Source organism: Alternaria infectoria (assembly GCF_024043175.1).
Source record: "Alternaria infectoria strain BMP 0036 chromosome Unknown scaffold_1, whole genome shotgun sequence".
Taxonomy (NCBI): domain Eukaryota; kingdom Fungi; phylum Ascomycota; class Dothideomycetes; order Pleosporales; family Pleosporaceae; genus Alternaria; species Alternaria infectoria.
Window position 1 is genome coordinate 596,458 of NW_026250690.1, and position 13,415 is coordinate 609,872.

Consider the following 13,415-nt stretch of genomic DNA (forward strand, 5'->3'; position numbering starts at 1 on the left):
AGTCCATGAGGTTCATTACCGAACAGTCGCGAATAGTTCCTGCGCCCCAGAACACGGAAAAGGACTATGCGCATTCGACTGCCTTCTTATTCTGGTCGACGGAACCATCTTGTTATGGCATTTGCATTAGGCCGAACTACCGAGGCTGCTCATGTAGCGCCTTGGAAACCGGTAGCGCCGGATTAATACCACACCCCATATCCAACTTAATCTATCCCCAGACCCACCTACCAGAAGAGGTTCTAATGACTTTGTGACTACGTTACCCCGCAAAAATGGTCACCTTCCCGGTCTGACGCTCCTAGGGTTCACCGAAGCTTGGGTACCTAGCCGTCTTAGGAGGGACAGCCGTTGCGCAACGCTCGTGACGTCGTATCCTTGACAAACTATGTGGCAACGCCGGATGGAACTTTATTTCACTGCCTTTATAAGTGGCCTTCCGCCTTCTCATCTGCTCGTCATATCCAGGCTTACCGTATTCCTTTCACGATGCGTCTCCTCACTTTGTGTAGTTTGCTTCCCAGCATTCTTGCTTTACCATCACAGACCCTCGACTTTTCAAGACATGCTATTGCATCTCGCGCCGACTCGTCTCTTACAAACTATCTCGGCGTCTTCTTCCTCGGCGACAAGCCTTCTGTATACTTCTACCTCTCCAATGGCAACAACGCCAACTCCATGACTGCTTTGAACAAAGGCCAAGCGGTCATCAACCCGACAAAAGGCACTCTTGGCGTCCGCGACCCTGCAATCATATCTGGCGGAGCAGCCGAAGCTGGAAAGAAGTGGTACATCATTGGTACCGATCTGAACATCGGGAAGACAACGTGGGATGCATCCCAACGCACGGGATCCCGCGGCATCTTCGTCTGGGAATCCGTCGATCTTGTAACATGGACCAACGAACGCCTAGTCACTGTTGAAGATGCGACTGCAGGAATGGTCTGGGCACCCAGCGCTATCTTCGACGAAGCCAAAGGCCAATACTTCGTTCATTGGGCGAGCAAGTTTTATCCCACTTCCGACCCACAGCACACAGGTCCACCTTCGTCGATCCGCATCCGCTACGCATATACCAAGGACTTCAAGACCTTTAGCACGCCTCAGGACTACATCAACCGATCACCCACCAACATTATCGACCAGGAGTTTCTGGCTCTCGGTAACAACGCGTACGCGCGCTTCTTGAAGGATGAGAGCGCGAAAACAGTCTTTACGGAGATCTCGACTAATGGGCTATTTGGCACCTGGACTAGACCTGCAGGTGCTAACGCCATCATCGCATCTGGCGTTGAGGGCCCCGCGCCTTACTGGGACAACCAAGTAGCCGGCAAGGCGCATCTCTTGCTGGACTTTTATGGAGCGGATGGATATAGGCCCTACGAGAGTACCAACGTAAGGAGTGGCCAGTGGACAGCGAGTGATAGGAGTGCCTGGCCTCAGAACCTGAGGCATGGAAGTGTATTGGGCGTTAATGCGTCTCAGGTGGAAGCGTTGAAGAAGAAGTGGGGGGCTTGAGCGTTTGGATGTCGGTGACAAGGCGGTCGCCCTTGGTTTCACTCGTACCTACACGCTAAATGGGACAATTTCGCTTCTGGAATTGCGTCATGAAAGACATTGCGGATTCCCATCGGGAGTTCCTCTCTATCTAGACCTTGCCTTTGTCCAAACCCCTTGTTCTTGCTATCCCAAACTGTTACTACTACACTTTCTTGAGATGAAGCTGCTATCCTACGGTTGTCTCATCAGTCTTGTCACTTCGGCTACAAGTGGAGTCGTATCTGGACAAGAGCTACATGAAGATTTCACTGCCATCAACTCAAGCTCCAAAGTCTCGATTGCGGCCGCAGATCCCCAACTTGCTGTCGACACACCGCCACCCCCAGACCATGACTCCATATGGCACAAGGCTTATTGTCGCGGCGCCGCCCTTGTCCGAGCCATGTCCCTCGACGAAGAAGAAAGCAACACGATGCTGCAATGGCCTTACACACAAAGTCCTTGGGACGGCGATCTAAAGCCTGAACTGAGAAAATGGGGCTGGCTCGACAACGAAGAGGACAACACGAACATCGACGATTCGTGTGACTTCGATGAGAAGTTGAAGATGAAGAACACTTTCGACGCTCTCGGTGTTGACACGCGACCGGCGGGGAAGGGTGGACCGAATCATTGCTTCAGATTACAGCATAGCAATGGGCCTACGGTCATTCGAGACAAAAATGGCAAGATGCCTTATTTGTCCAGTCAGCGTTACGAGGCAGATGGGAAGACGTACAGGGTCAGTAACCTACACCTTCATCAACGTGATGTTCACCAGGCCAACGTCTAATAACGCAACAGGTCACCGACGCCTACAGCACCGTAGGCATAAACCGCAACGACGGTATTCTCTACTTCCTCAACCGAATGTCACCTGAGCAAGGAGCCGCAGATCTCTGGAATTTGAGACCGGAACAAGTCGATAAAGCCGATTTGCCCAAGATCCGCTCGAGCTCTGACTTAGCTTGGGCGCTCTGGAACAGGGTTCCAGGAGAACCAATGATCAAAATGATCATGGCTCTCCAGATTGTTAATACGCAAACGGCTGAGACGATCATACCGAAGGCTTTGGAGGCGGTGGGAGAAACAGAGCTGAAGAGATGGCCGGGAACGGAGATTGTTGTTGGGTCAGATAATGACGCTGAGGCTGAAGCTGCTCTTGCGCTTATTGGTACGTCATTTCTCCTGCACATCGCATCCCGCTCTCTCTGACACTCTCTAGGCTCGCCCAATGGACTCGGCGCTGGCTACTTTCTTCTACAACACAAAAGGCAGCTCGGTGGCGCAAATTTCATCTACAAGATCACGATATTTAGAAACGATGGCGATGAGTTTGATGATGAGCCTAATCTCATTTTTCACGTTGACAAGAATACAACACCCATGCCGGATGTGGAAGACACTCCTGGTGCGCCGGAGAAACCGGCGGAGAAGGGTAGCGCGGCGGTTCGAGAGGGTAAGGTAGTGAGGAGGAGTAGGGATGGGAAGAATTTGGTTAGAGAACATGTTGTTTGGGCTAAGCTTTGATGGGAAGGCTATAGCATATTGCAAGAGGGTAAGTGCGGTCGTCAAAACCTAACAACTCAAAGGTATTGCGATGAGACAGCATACAGGCTTACACATGAGTTGACCAGTGGCTGAGATACAGCAGTGCAGCATGTTGGGTCGAACGTGCTTTCTCTTTCCCAGCATTTTTCTTATCTCAGCTCTGTGTTGCTCTTGCCTCACATCCCCTCCGCCACCTTCTCTCACCTTCACTTTGTGTCGCAAGCGCCGCTCGCTTGTCCGGTGAAGGCTCCAGTGCCCACCTTCTCTCCTTCCTCTTGTCGTTACCCCGCACGCAAATTTACCTGCAGCACCGCGAGTCGAAAAGATGAAGTTCACGCAGATCTTCTGCATCGTGGGTCTTGTTGCCCTCGGCGCGACTGAGGCCTTGCGCAACCTTACCAACGTCACTTCCGTCACTCTCGAATCCCAGAACCTCACTGTGCACGTCGCAGGCGACCCCGACGATAGCGACGATGACGACGATGACGACGACGATAGCGACGACAGCGACGATAGCGATACTGACGATGATGACGTACGGCTTGACACTCCAGTTCCTGCTACTGAAGCACTTTGGCATGCATCGAAATGTCGGGGCGCTAAACTCATGTTTGCGTGTACCCAGGACCCACCGCAAGCCGCCCGGTTTGTCAATCCCTTGACAGTTCCCTGGGATGGCGACCTCAGGAACGAACTTCTCACCTGGGGTTACAACGAAGGAACTAGTGATCCTGATGACGACTGCGAGATCGGTGTTCTCCAGCCAATGCTAGACGCCCTGGGACTTTCCAAGGAAAACAATCTTCATGGCGGGCCAAACTACTGTTTCTCTTACCAACATCGTGATAGCGCTGTCGTGGAGAGACCAAATGGAATCTTGCCACCCAAGGACAAGCAGTGGTATACTGTCGATGGTGTGAGGTACAGGGTAAGCTCATGCTTCGACTCCCTTCGCTGGCCTTTACTAAAGGCTTTGTGCTTCTAGGTCACGGACGCTTATGCCACCGTCGTCATCAACAAAGCTGCTGGTATAATTTTCTTCCTTCGCAGAGGGTCCGCTGAGCATCAAGCCCGCAGACTCTGGAAGGTAAAGGATCACGTTCCCATTCCGCCAAATGAGTTGCCGGCCCTTCGTACAAGCTCAGACGTAGCCTGGGGATTCTGGAACCGAGTAAGTGGTGAAAACCTGGCGAATATTAATGGCGTCGTCTCCATGTTAGTCACCAACGACCAAACGCGGAGAATTATGGATAGGATGTTGGTGGACAAGAATCTCGAAACGGTACAGCTATGGCCAGGAACTGTGGTGGACGTCCACTCAGTACATTATCTGGCTCTTCTGGGTACGTTGAATTTCTCCATACTCTCCCACTCGTGATGCAAAGCATCTTATGCTTCGGGCTTGGGAAGTCACTGACGACCAATGCGAATCTAGGATCACCCAATGGTAGAGCTGTAGGATATCTGCTGGCGCAACACAAGGCAAAGATTGGCGGCAACAGATATGTTGAGTCTATTCACATATTCCGCCCCTACGAGCACTCGACACTGCCTCACCTTTTCTTCCGCGTCGGTTGGGCGCCATCACCGCCGCCAACAGTACCAGAGGAACCGATAGAGAACTTATTGCCGCCAGAAGGAAATGGGTTTGAAGTGGTTAGAAGAGGTAACGGTGAGAAGAACATCATCAGAGAGCATGTGATTCGGGCGAAATTGTGAAAATACGATCAGAGGCATAAGACTTGAGCCACGATACACCGGCTCACAGATATCCCAGCTTAGTACAGACGGGGGGCTCATTCAATTCCTGCTTCGCGTGAATTGATAACGGTGTCTTTCACTCCCAGACTAGCCACCCTAACGCTTCTGACTCTTGTTGCTTACCTTGAATGATGTTTCACTCATATCGCAAACACTCCGAGTGTCACTCGCGTCATTCCGGGTACGTACGCGTCGTGTCACTGGAACTAGAGCCCTTTACTCCATAGACCCGCTTACATCTCTCATGTGCTCTCTCACCGCAGCGCCTACCACCTCACATTGATCTGCAACATGAGATTCCACCTACTTTCATGTCTCGCCGCGTTTCAGAGCCTCGTCGCGAGCGAGGCTCTGCTACCCTCCGTCAACGAGACGTCACTCGATCTCTCCAGCCTGGTCACTGAAGACGGCCATAGCCTACTCAAAAGAGCACCCATCGCGCCAGCAAACGACAACCTCTGGGTGATTGCCGGTTGCCGCGGCCAGAAGCTCCAGCTAATGGACACCCTCAATCCACAGGAAGCGCAGCAGTTCGGTAATCCGCTGAACAGCCCATGGACTGGAACACTTGTCAACGAGCTTGCGCTGTGGGGCTACCTGGACAACAGCGAAAATAGAGATATCAAAGACGAATGCGACTTTACCATGAAGCCGATGTTCGAAACCGCACTGAAGGCTCTTGGAATCAGCGCGAAGAGTGCCCCAGATGGCGGACCGAACAAATGTTTCTCCTACGTCCACAGAGACAGTGCCGTCGTCCAGCGGTTGCCAAACGGCCAGCTGCCAGCCAGAAACCAACAGCAGTACGTCGTCAACGGGAGAACCTACAGGATCACCGGCGCATTCCACACCATCGGCATCAACGCGCAGGACGGTGTAATCCACATGATCAACCGCCGGTCAGCCCAATCTGCTGCCAAACAATTATGGAACGTCGCCCAAGCTCCAAAAGACCAACTCCCGGCCCTCGCTTCGAGTTCAGACATCGCGTGGGGTCTATGGGAAAGGATGAGCGCCGGTAACCTCGCCAACATCAACTACATTTTCTCCCACCGGATCACAAACGAAGAGACACGCGCCATCATCGCGCGCGCTTTGGAAGGCCGGGAAGTACGACCCTGGCCGGGAGAGGTGTTCGAAGCTGGAATGGCTACGGAATACTGGGCTTTGTTGGGTATGTTCCACACGGCCTCTTGCTTGCAGCATGTTACACAGTGCTAATATATTACTTCTAGGGTCGCCGAACGGCATCGCGGCAGGATACCTGCTCGGACAACATAAACCCCAGTTTGGTCACAACAGATACGTGTCGGCTATACATGTCTTCCAGGGCGCTCCGGGAAGTCCCTTCATGGGGGTACCGGCGTTGCCGTATATGTGCTTCGTTGTTAAGCCGGCGCCGTATCCACCGCCACCTCCTCCGCAGGAGATTCAGATGCGAAATGTTGCGCTGAATGAGCCTATTGCTATCGATGAGGATGAGGATCGAGTGGTAGCGCGGTCTGAAGACGGGAAGAGCATCGTGCGGAGTCATAAAGTGTTTGGGAAGTCGTGATAGAAGGGTGGGGGGATACTTGGATTTGGAGAAGGCAAAAGCTCGATAATGTTTTCTTGTACATGTCATTGTTTCAGGAATGCACGTGTACATTGAGTGCTTTCAATAGAGTTTACTTTGTGCTAGTGATCGCATGCTCTCGAACCGAACCGTTGTTGTCTAACCATCTAATCGTTTCCTTCTTGTACACGAAACCATCTGCTCAAGGCGCAGCATCGAAGGCCGGCTTCTACGTACCTAGTCTGAGCGGCCTGCAAAGACCACGTGTCGTCTTATAAGACTTGTCCCATCCTCATCCCCATCAACAAGGTTCGACTCCACCAGTCCAGTGCCCTTATCCTTGCCCTTGTCCTTATCTTCAGGCTCCGCCATCTCCGGCGGCGGCGAAGGCACATCGTCGACGTAAAAGAGAATGTTTCTCAGCGGGTCTTCCTTATCGGTCAGGAAGACGTTGATCTTGGAGATGTACTTGTCCTTGCCCAACTGTTTCTTGTGTTGCGCAAGGAAATAACCTGCGGCTCGACCGTTCGCGGAACCTGTTGAGCGATCTTGTTAGTAACTGAAGGTAACACGCGATGCTAATGAGAGACACTCACCGATAATCGCTAGTCCTTCCTCTGACTTTGGATCAATCTCCGTTCCTGGCCACTTCTTCAGCTCTTTGATGGCCTGTTTAGCGATCGCTTTATCGATGATAGATTGCGTCTCTTTGTTGTTGATGTACAGGCTGAAAATCTTGCGGATGTCACCAAGGTTATCCTTTCCACGTAGCTTATTCCAGAGACCCCATGCGAAGTCAGAACTGGCGCGCAGCTCGGGTAGCTCAGAGGTCTTTGGGGTGTATTTCCAGAGCATCTTTGCGGTTTCGAAGGGGCTACTGCGCGAGATGAAGAAGAGTACGCCCGCTTTGGGATTGACGCCGAACGTGTACGTGGAAGCTGTGCACTGGGCTCTGTGTCAGTCATTCCCCGGAATTTGCTATGATAGTCGGCTTAGCAGGCTGATGCGCAAACCCAACTTACCCGCTGCCTCTTGCCCGATGGATCAAGATAGTATTGTTTGTCGATTGGCAACATCCGACCATCGGGGTCATCCAGGTAAAAGGGATCTTTTGGATCAAAAAGAACGGCCGGACTGTTGTAGTGGAAGGCGCTAAAACACTGATTGTCTCCTCCGTCGTCGAGCGACTTATCGCTGATGCTGAGACCTTTGAAAGCGGTTGTCATCCCTTGGTGGCCGAAGGCACACCAAGAGTCCTCGTCTTCCCACATATCCCAGGCCCACTTCAACCCCTCTTCCTCGAGGCTGCCGTCCCAAGGGCTGTTGAGGGGATCGATGTAACGTGTGCCCTGATTGCCGTCTCTAGTCATCGCGAGGAAGAGTTTCTGGCCTCGACATACCGCCTTTTCATACTCTTCATCGCTGAGTGCCCGAGTATGGACGACGAAGCCGGGGTCCGCGGGGTTGAAGCCAGCGAAGTCGATTGGAATGGTGTTCCTCCTGGAACCGTGAAGGGCTGAGATGTTTAAGAGAGGCCCACGTGGCGGGCTAAGACGCTCACTTGCGACCAAAGCGACCAAACCCGTCCATGACAAGAAATTGAGTGCCTTCATCGCGGCGAAAAAGGAAGAGCGCGGTAGTGTTTGACTAGTTGAGGCTGAGCGACGGACGGGTACGCGAAAGCGGAGGAGCAGAAGAACAAGTAGTTCCGGCGGGAGGTGGGGAGGTGAAGGGTGAGCAGCCTGGATACAATCTTTGCCTAAGGTGCACGAGCAGTCGAAGATGTAGAGCTGGGGGCTCGACCCACACTGCGTTCTGAGCGTACTACGAAAAAGGTTTAGTTGCAAGCGACTCTACTGTCTTTCCGTTTCACTCAATAGTACAAAATATCACCGCCACCGAGATACAGTGAAGGCGTTACCTGCTCAGCAATGACACTGGCCTTGGACCCTCGACCATCGGAACCTAGAAACCCACGACGGGTGTTTCCACCTCTTCTCCCACGCGTGCAGTCATGCTGCCCGTCGCCGTGAGTCAGAGAACAGTCTGGGTGATGTCAATAGCATGAAGCCGAGATGTCATAGTTGCAAGCCTTTCCTGGCCTTCGTTCCATAAGCTGTGGTTGTCTTATCTTTGTCCGCTGGACCATATCGCTTGGAGCTTTGTTTCTGCGGCCATGCTAATCGATAGAATTTGCTTGAAACGGATCAGTAGTTCTTTGCGGTATTATTGCGCGGGCGTTTGCTGTAGATGCGATTGAAGGTGCGTGCCATCATTACCTGCATAAGCTGGACTGTAATACATCGACAATGGAGACGCGCCGTTCAAACTTTCGTTCATTGCGAGGATGAGCCATCGATTACGCTCGACATGGTGACGGAGAGATTGATGACGGGTGCTGAGCTCCTCTCTGGTGCAATGGTACACGGTGTTGATAGACGCGCCTGAATTGATCAAGTTTAGCGATGATCGGAGCTCGTAGCGTTGGAGCATGACAATGTAGCTGGAACTGAGAGAGAAGCAGCCATTGAATAATGTAGGGAGCGGCGCATTCCACAACCGTTAATCTGGGTGTGGATGGTGAAGCTCAACGCGTCGACGCGTCGTTCGGTCTAGCCTGAGGCGGGATGACATATTAGTCAGCGGGAAATGCCGGGGCAGGTAAGCCGAGCGGTTGCTGCAGCGCGCGTCAACACTGTCAACGGCTTCCATACACTCATCGGCAGATGCTCCATGTGAACGGTGTCCTGTCGAGATATATTTCATTCTGTACCTGTCTATCACGCACAGGTGCATGCGCAGCCTTTGACTACAGCCTATCCCACCCTTCGTCGACCCTTTCGCCGCTTCATCTCCGATTCGCGTCTCTACACTGTTGGACTTTTGCTGACACCGCTCACATTTACAGTCATACACGAATAACATGCTCTTTAGGCACATTCCATCCATCCACGCTGCTTCTCAGTACCTTCGTCTTCTCCAATTCTTCAACAACGCCGATCGCATCCACATTCGAGACGTTCGCCAATTGCGCGCCAGCGACCTCTCCATAAAGATTGGGTACATCTTTCACCCAAAAGAGCAGGGTCGGATAGTCGTCATCCGTAACAGGCCGACGCGCTTTGAAGGCTGTGGTCTTGGAGATCATATTGTTACCTCTTAGTTGCTGTTTGTGCTGGGCAAGGAAGAAGCCGACTGCGATACCGCTCAGAGAACCTGCAGTGTAGTCTGTCAACGCTATAAACCTACAACTTTCCCCATCCATAACAGGAGTATAGCAACAGCTGTCATGCCGAACACACTGGACCTACCTAATATTGCGACTGCTTCGACAGAGGTGATGTCGAAGTCAGTTCCTGGTCATTCCTGGATACTGTCCACCTTTGTATGCCCTGGTGGCGGCCTATAGGTCTCGATGGCGAGGTTCAGAATGCCCAAATTCTGGTCAATATCGCCACTTAGACTCCAGAAAGCTGAGATTGGAGTATTGTTCGGTAAACGATTCCAGAAGTCTCATGCAAAATCAGCGTTACTTCGCAAAGCTGGTAGGTCTCTCGATCGTGGTGTGTTTGGTTCAGCGTCCGCGCGCTATCATGAATATTTGAAGGCATGCTCGCGTTCTGTTCCATTGGATGAGACTCCGCTCTGATAAAAGTCAGCTTTCCTACTTCCTAATGGTGACTGCGGTCAAATCATCCATAAGCCTCTTGCGGGCGCAATGCCCCAGCCCCACGAGCCAGTGGACACGGCGGCGGGAGAGTGGGCATAGGGCATGGTGCGAAGTGGCGTCGCCTTCAACTGTTGACTTTTATCAAATCGTAATTACGACGGCAAAATCGATCAGGTAAAGATGCAATTATCATGATGACAGTGGATGCCCGGGCACGCACAACGTGTGGTAGTTCTTAACTTGTCCCGATGCAGTAGTCCGTCGTGCGTACCTCTGGGGAAGGTTTGCCGAACCCCGCATTACCGTGTACACACACGCGTCTAGCCAGCGCTCGCGTCGAGACGACTCAACAAGCAATTGTAATTGCTTATAAGCAGTGATAGATTACGATGTTCTCTCAGAGTAGTGAACGGAATTCATCTTCTGACATATTTCCATCATGAACGGCCATGCAGAACCGAGCAAGCGTCAACGCTTCGATGTGCCTGCCAAGATGAAAGCATTACAGTAGGCATGCTCGGCGCGAAACATACGATATCTCATTGCTAAGATACTCAAGATACTCTGGCCCCGAGAAATTCGCAGTCGAGACCATCGATGTGCCAACAATCGGTGATGATGATGTTCTTGTACGACACACTATTCATCACCCCGCGGTATTTGCTGCACTAACACACGAAAGGTCAAGATCTCAGCCTGCGGTGTATGCGGAACAGTAAGTACCAGAAGAGGAGAAAGACTCTAGGGAATACATCATACTGACCAACTTAAAGGATTTGCATTACCAGTAAGCTCCGGATGCGAGAAACTTGCGAGGCATGCACTAACTCGGCATGCTCACATCTGCAGCAAAGGCGAGTTTCTGGCAAAGGTGAGATCATCAGGAAATCATGTATTGACTAAAGCTGACTTTCTTGAAGTATCCATTGATACCCGGTACGAGCGATCGTTCAATTCTCCACTCACCTCACTCACCTTCCCAGGCCACGAAGCAGCAGGCACCGTCGCCGCTATTGGCAAGAACGTCAATAACGTCGCAGTTGGTAACCGCATAGCAGCCGATGCCTTACAGCCATGTCTGAACTGTTTCTACTGCACGCGCAGAAAGACCCAACTCTGTGAGAACGTCATCGGGTATGGCGGTAATGTTCCGGGTGGTTTCGCAGAGTACTGCAGATACCCAGCTCGTATGGTCTACCCTATTGGAAACCTTCCGGATCTAGAGGCCGTCTTGCTCGAACCCGCCGCATGCGCAACACATGGTATTGAGAGAATGCGGATGGAGGTCGGAAGCAGGGTACTGCTTTTCGGATGCGGCCCGACGGGCATATTGTTGGCTCAATTGATCAAGATGAATGGCGCTGCTCATGTATGCAGCGCATCCAAAATTTACGCGCAACTACTAACGCAACCTAGTTGACCATCGCCTCAAAAGGCGGCCCGAAACTCGATCTCGCGCGCGAACTCAACATCGCTGATTCCTATGTCACCATATCTGATGATAATCCCGGAGATGACATGGCCGCGCTCTCGACCGACAATCCCTACGGCTTCGATATCGTGGTGGAAGCCACCGGCGCACCGACCGTTCTCGAGAAGGCCATCGAGTATGTGCGCAAAGGCGGCAAGCTAGTTGTTTACGGTGTATACGACGAAAGTGTCAAGATTGCATGGTCGCCCTTCCGGATTTGGGAGAATGAGATCACGATTCTGGCCAGCTTTTGCAGCATGAGTCACATACCGCATGTCTTGGAGTATGTGAAAGCTGGGAGATTGAAGTTGGGCGGCATTGCGAACAAGACGTATCGAATTGAGCAGTGGGAAGAGTGCCTGGACGCGGTGAGGAAACAAGAGGTTGTCAAAGCTGCTATTGTGTTTGACTGATGCGAATCGTGGTAGTAAGTAAAGAGACGGAGAACCTCAAGGCCTCACAAACGACATATCTCTAAACGGTATAGGCGAGGTTCGGAAGTGTATTAGCGTGGCGCTCCTAAATCTATAACTACTTATGAGTACATCTTCTTGTGGAAGTCGGTATTCGCCAGATCCACAGCCCGCTTCGTAGCCTCAATGAGGTCCTCCTTTGGAAGTCCCAATTCATCATTGTTCAGCTTATGATCCCTCTCAAACAAGCCTGCCTCATCGATGAAGTACCTCGTGTACAAAGCTGTCGCAAAAGACATGCGATCACCCATCATCATCTTCTCCCTAGCAGTGGCCAAGCGCTGCTTCAACGGCTCCGACGTAATCTTCCAGTCTTTCTCCGTGGTGCCAGTAACCTTCTGTACCGCCTCGAACATCTCGCGCTGGTTGAGGGCGAAAGACGATACGAAGGTCATGCGGTTGCGGTACTGCTCCAGTGTCGGCCCGTTGCCATCAGATGCCGATACTGGCAGGGATAGCAAGTTCGCCACAGCCAGCCCGGTCTGGGGCCATGTGGCAGTATTCAATCGCTGTTTACCGTCGTCAAAGTAGACGACCTCTCGCTTCGGTATATCGATGCCGAAGTAAGCGCCGCTGAGCGAGTACTCATACCAGAAACCAGAGGTAACGCCTATCCAAGAAGAAACTCCGAGCGACTCGATGAGATTGCGAGCTATCGTCTTGCCAGGCCCGATGGTTTCGTTTTGGATCTCCTCCGTGTTGTACATGCCGAACTCGTTTGGTAGAATCCATGGTACGCCAGCTTGAGCTGCTCCACGGATGAGCTTCTCTTGCGCATTACCACCGAAGACACTCATTGTGATAACGAGTGCATCTTGTCCGGTCAGAGCTTTGACTATGGTGTCTGGGCTGTCGTAGTCGATGCGTGCGACGTTGACGCCGGATGGGAAGGTGGCCTTGGACTCCGCACGCGTGACGGCGGTGACATTAAAATGGTTCTTCGCAAGGAGGGCGGAAGTAATATATGAACCGACGTTGCCATTGGCACCGACTACGGCAATGTTCTTGAGTTTGGATAGCAACGCCATGTTGCTAAGTATGAAGACGAAGGGATTCTGTGCTTATTGGTAGAGTGAGGAACACAGAAGCGTGTCAAATTGTCACTTAAATACTTGGGGGTGACTTCCTTCTATGCACCTCTTGATGTACATTAGGAAATATCAATGTCGGGAGGCATACGGTCGGTATTCGGTCGTAGCCTGCTAATTCCGCCCATGCGTAGACAAGGCGGTGCTCCTATGCTGCAACCAGTGTAGCTCGATGAGCCAATACACACAATGTCGACTGGCAACACTGATGGAGCCTTGTTCAGGCCTCCAGATCCATACAAAACAAGCTAAGTATGCACCGAAGTCCGATCGCTGACATGATCCATCCGAGCTGGATAGGCGTTAA

At 52.0% G+C, this 13,415-nt stretch overlaps 6 protein-coding genes across 6 annotated transcripts; 4 read left to right on the top strand and 2 right to left on the bottom strand.

Annotated features, from left to right (window-relative positions):
• Window positions 1–489: 489 nt before the first annotated feature.
• On the top strand, window positions 490–1,518 carry J4E92_000230 (uncharacterized protein; the record flags this gene model as incomplete). The annotated part of the gene is made up of 1 exon (XM_051491649.1): window positions 490–1,518. One exon carries the CDS (start codon window positions 490–492, stop codon window positions 1,516–1,518), a length of 1,029 nt encoding a protein of 342 aa, XP_051357161.1.
• Window positions 1,519–1,717: 199 nt separating this feature from the next.
• J4E92_000231 (uncharacterized protein) lies at window positions 1,718–4,809 on the top strand (the record flags this gene model as incomplete). Its single annotated transcript, XM_051491650.1, has 6 exons — window positions 1,718–2,281; window positions 2,344–2,713; window positions 2,765–2,998; window positions 3,399–4,018; window positions 4,076–4,433; window positions 4,526–4,809. The coding sequence occupies 6 exons, from the start codon at window positions 1,718–1,720 to the stop codon at window positions 4,807–4,809; spliced, it is 2,430 nt and encodes an 809-aa protein (XP_051357162.1).
• Window positions 4,810–5,142: 333 nt separating this feature from the next.
• On the top strand, window positions 5,143–6,406 carry J4E92_000232 (uncharacterized protein; the record flags this gene model as incomplete). Its single annotated transcript, XM_051491651.1, has 2 exons — window positions 5,143–6,025; window positions 6,087–6,406. The coding sequence occupies 2 exons, from the start codon at window positions 5,143–5,145 to the stop codon at window positions 6,404–6,406; spliced, it is 1,203 nt and encodes a 400-aa protein (XP_051357163.1).
• Window positions 6,407–6,643: 237 nt separating this feature from the next.
• Window positions 6,644–8,019, bottom strand: J4E92_000233 (uncharacterized protein; the record flags this gene model as incomplete). Its single annotated transcript, XM_051491652.1, has 3 exons — window positions 6,644–6,942; window positions 7,003–7,351; window positions 7,429–8,019. The coding sequence occupies 3 exons, from the start codon at window positions 8,017–8,019 to the stop codon at window positions 6,644–6,646; spliced, it is 1,239 nt and encodes a 412-aa protein (XP_051357164.1).
• A 2,496-nt stretch (window positions 8,020–10,515) lies between these two features.
• Window positions 10,516–11,960, top strand: J4E92_000234 (uncharacterized protein; the record flags this gene model as incomplete). Its single annotated transcript, XM_051491653.1, has 7 exons — window positions 10,516–10,583; window positions 10,636–10,705; window positions 10,759–10,791; window positions 10,850–10,863; window positions 10,926–10,947; window positions 11,020–11,445; window positions 11,493–11,960. The coding sequence occupies 7 exons, from the start codon at window positions 10,516–10,518 to the stop codon at window positions 11,958–11,960; spliced, it is 1,101 nt and encodes a 366-aa protein (XP_051357165.1).
• A 122-nt stretch (window positions 11,961–12,082) lies between these two features.
• On the bottom strand, window positions 12,083–13,048 carry J4E92_000235 (uncharacterized protein; the record flags this gene model as incomplete). The annotated part of the gene is made up of 1 exon (XM_051491654.1): window positions 12,083–13,048. One exon carries the CDS (start codon window positions 13,046–13,048, stop codon window positions 12,083–12,085), a length of 966 nt encoding a protein of 321 aa, XP_051357166.1.
• Between the last annotated feature and the right edge of the window lie 367 nt (window positions 13,049–13,415).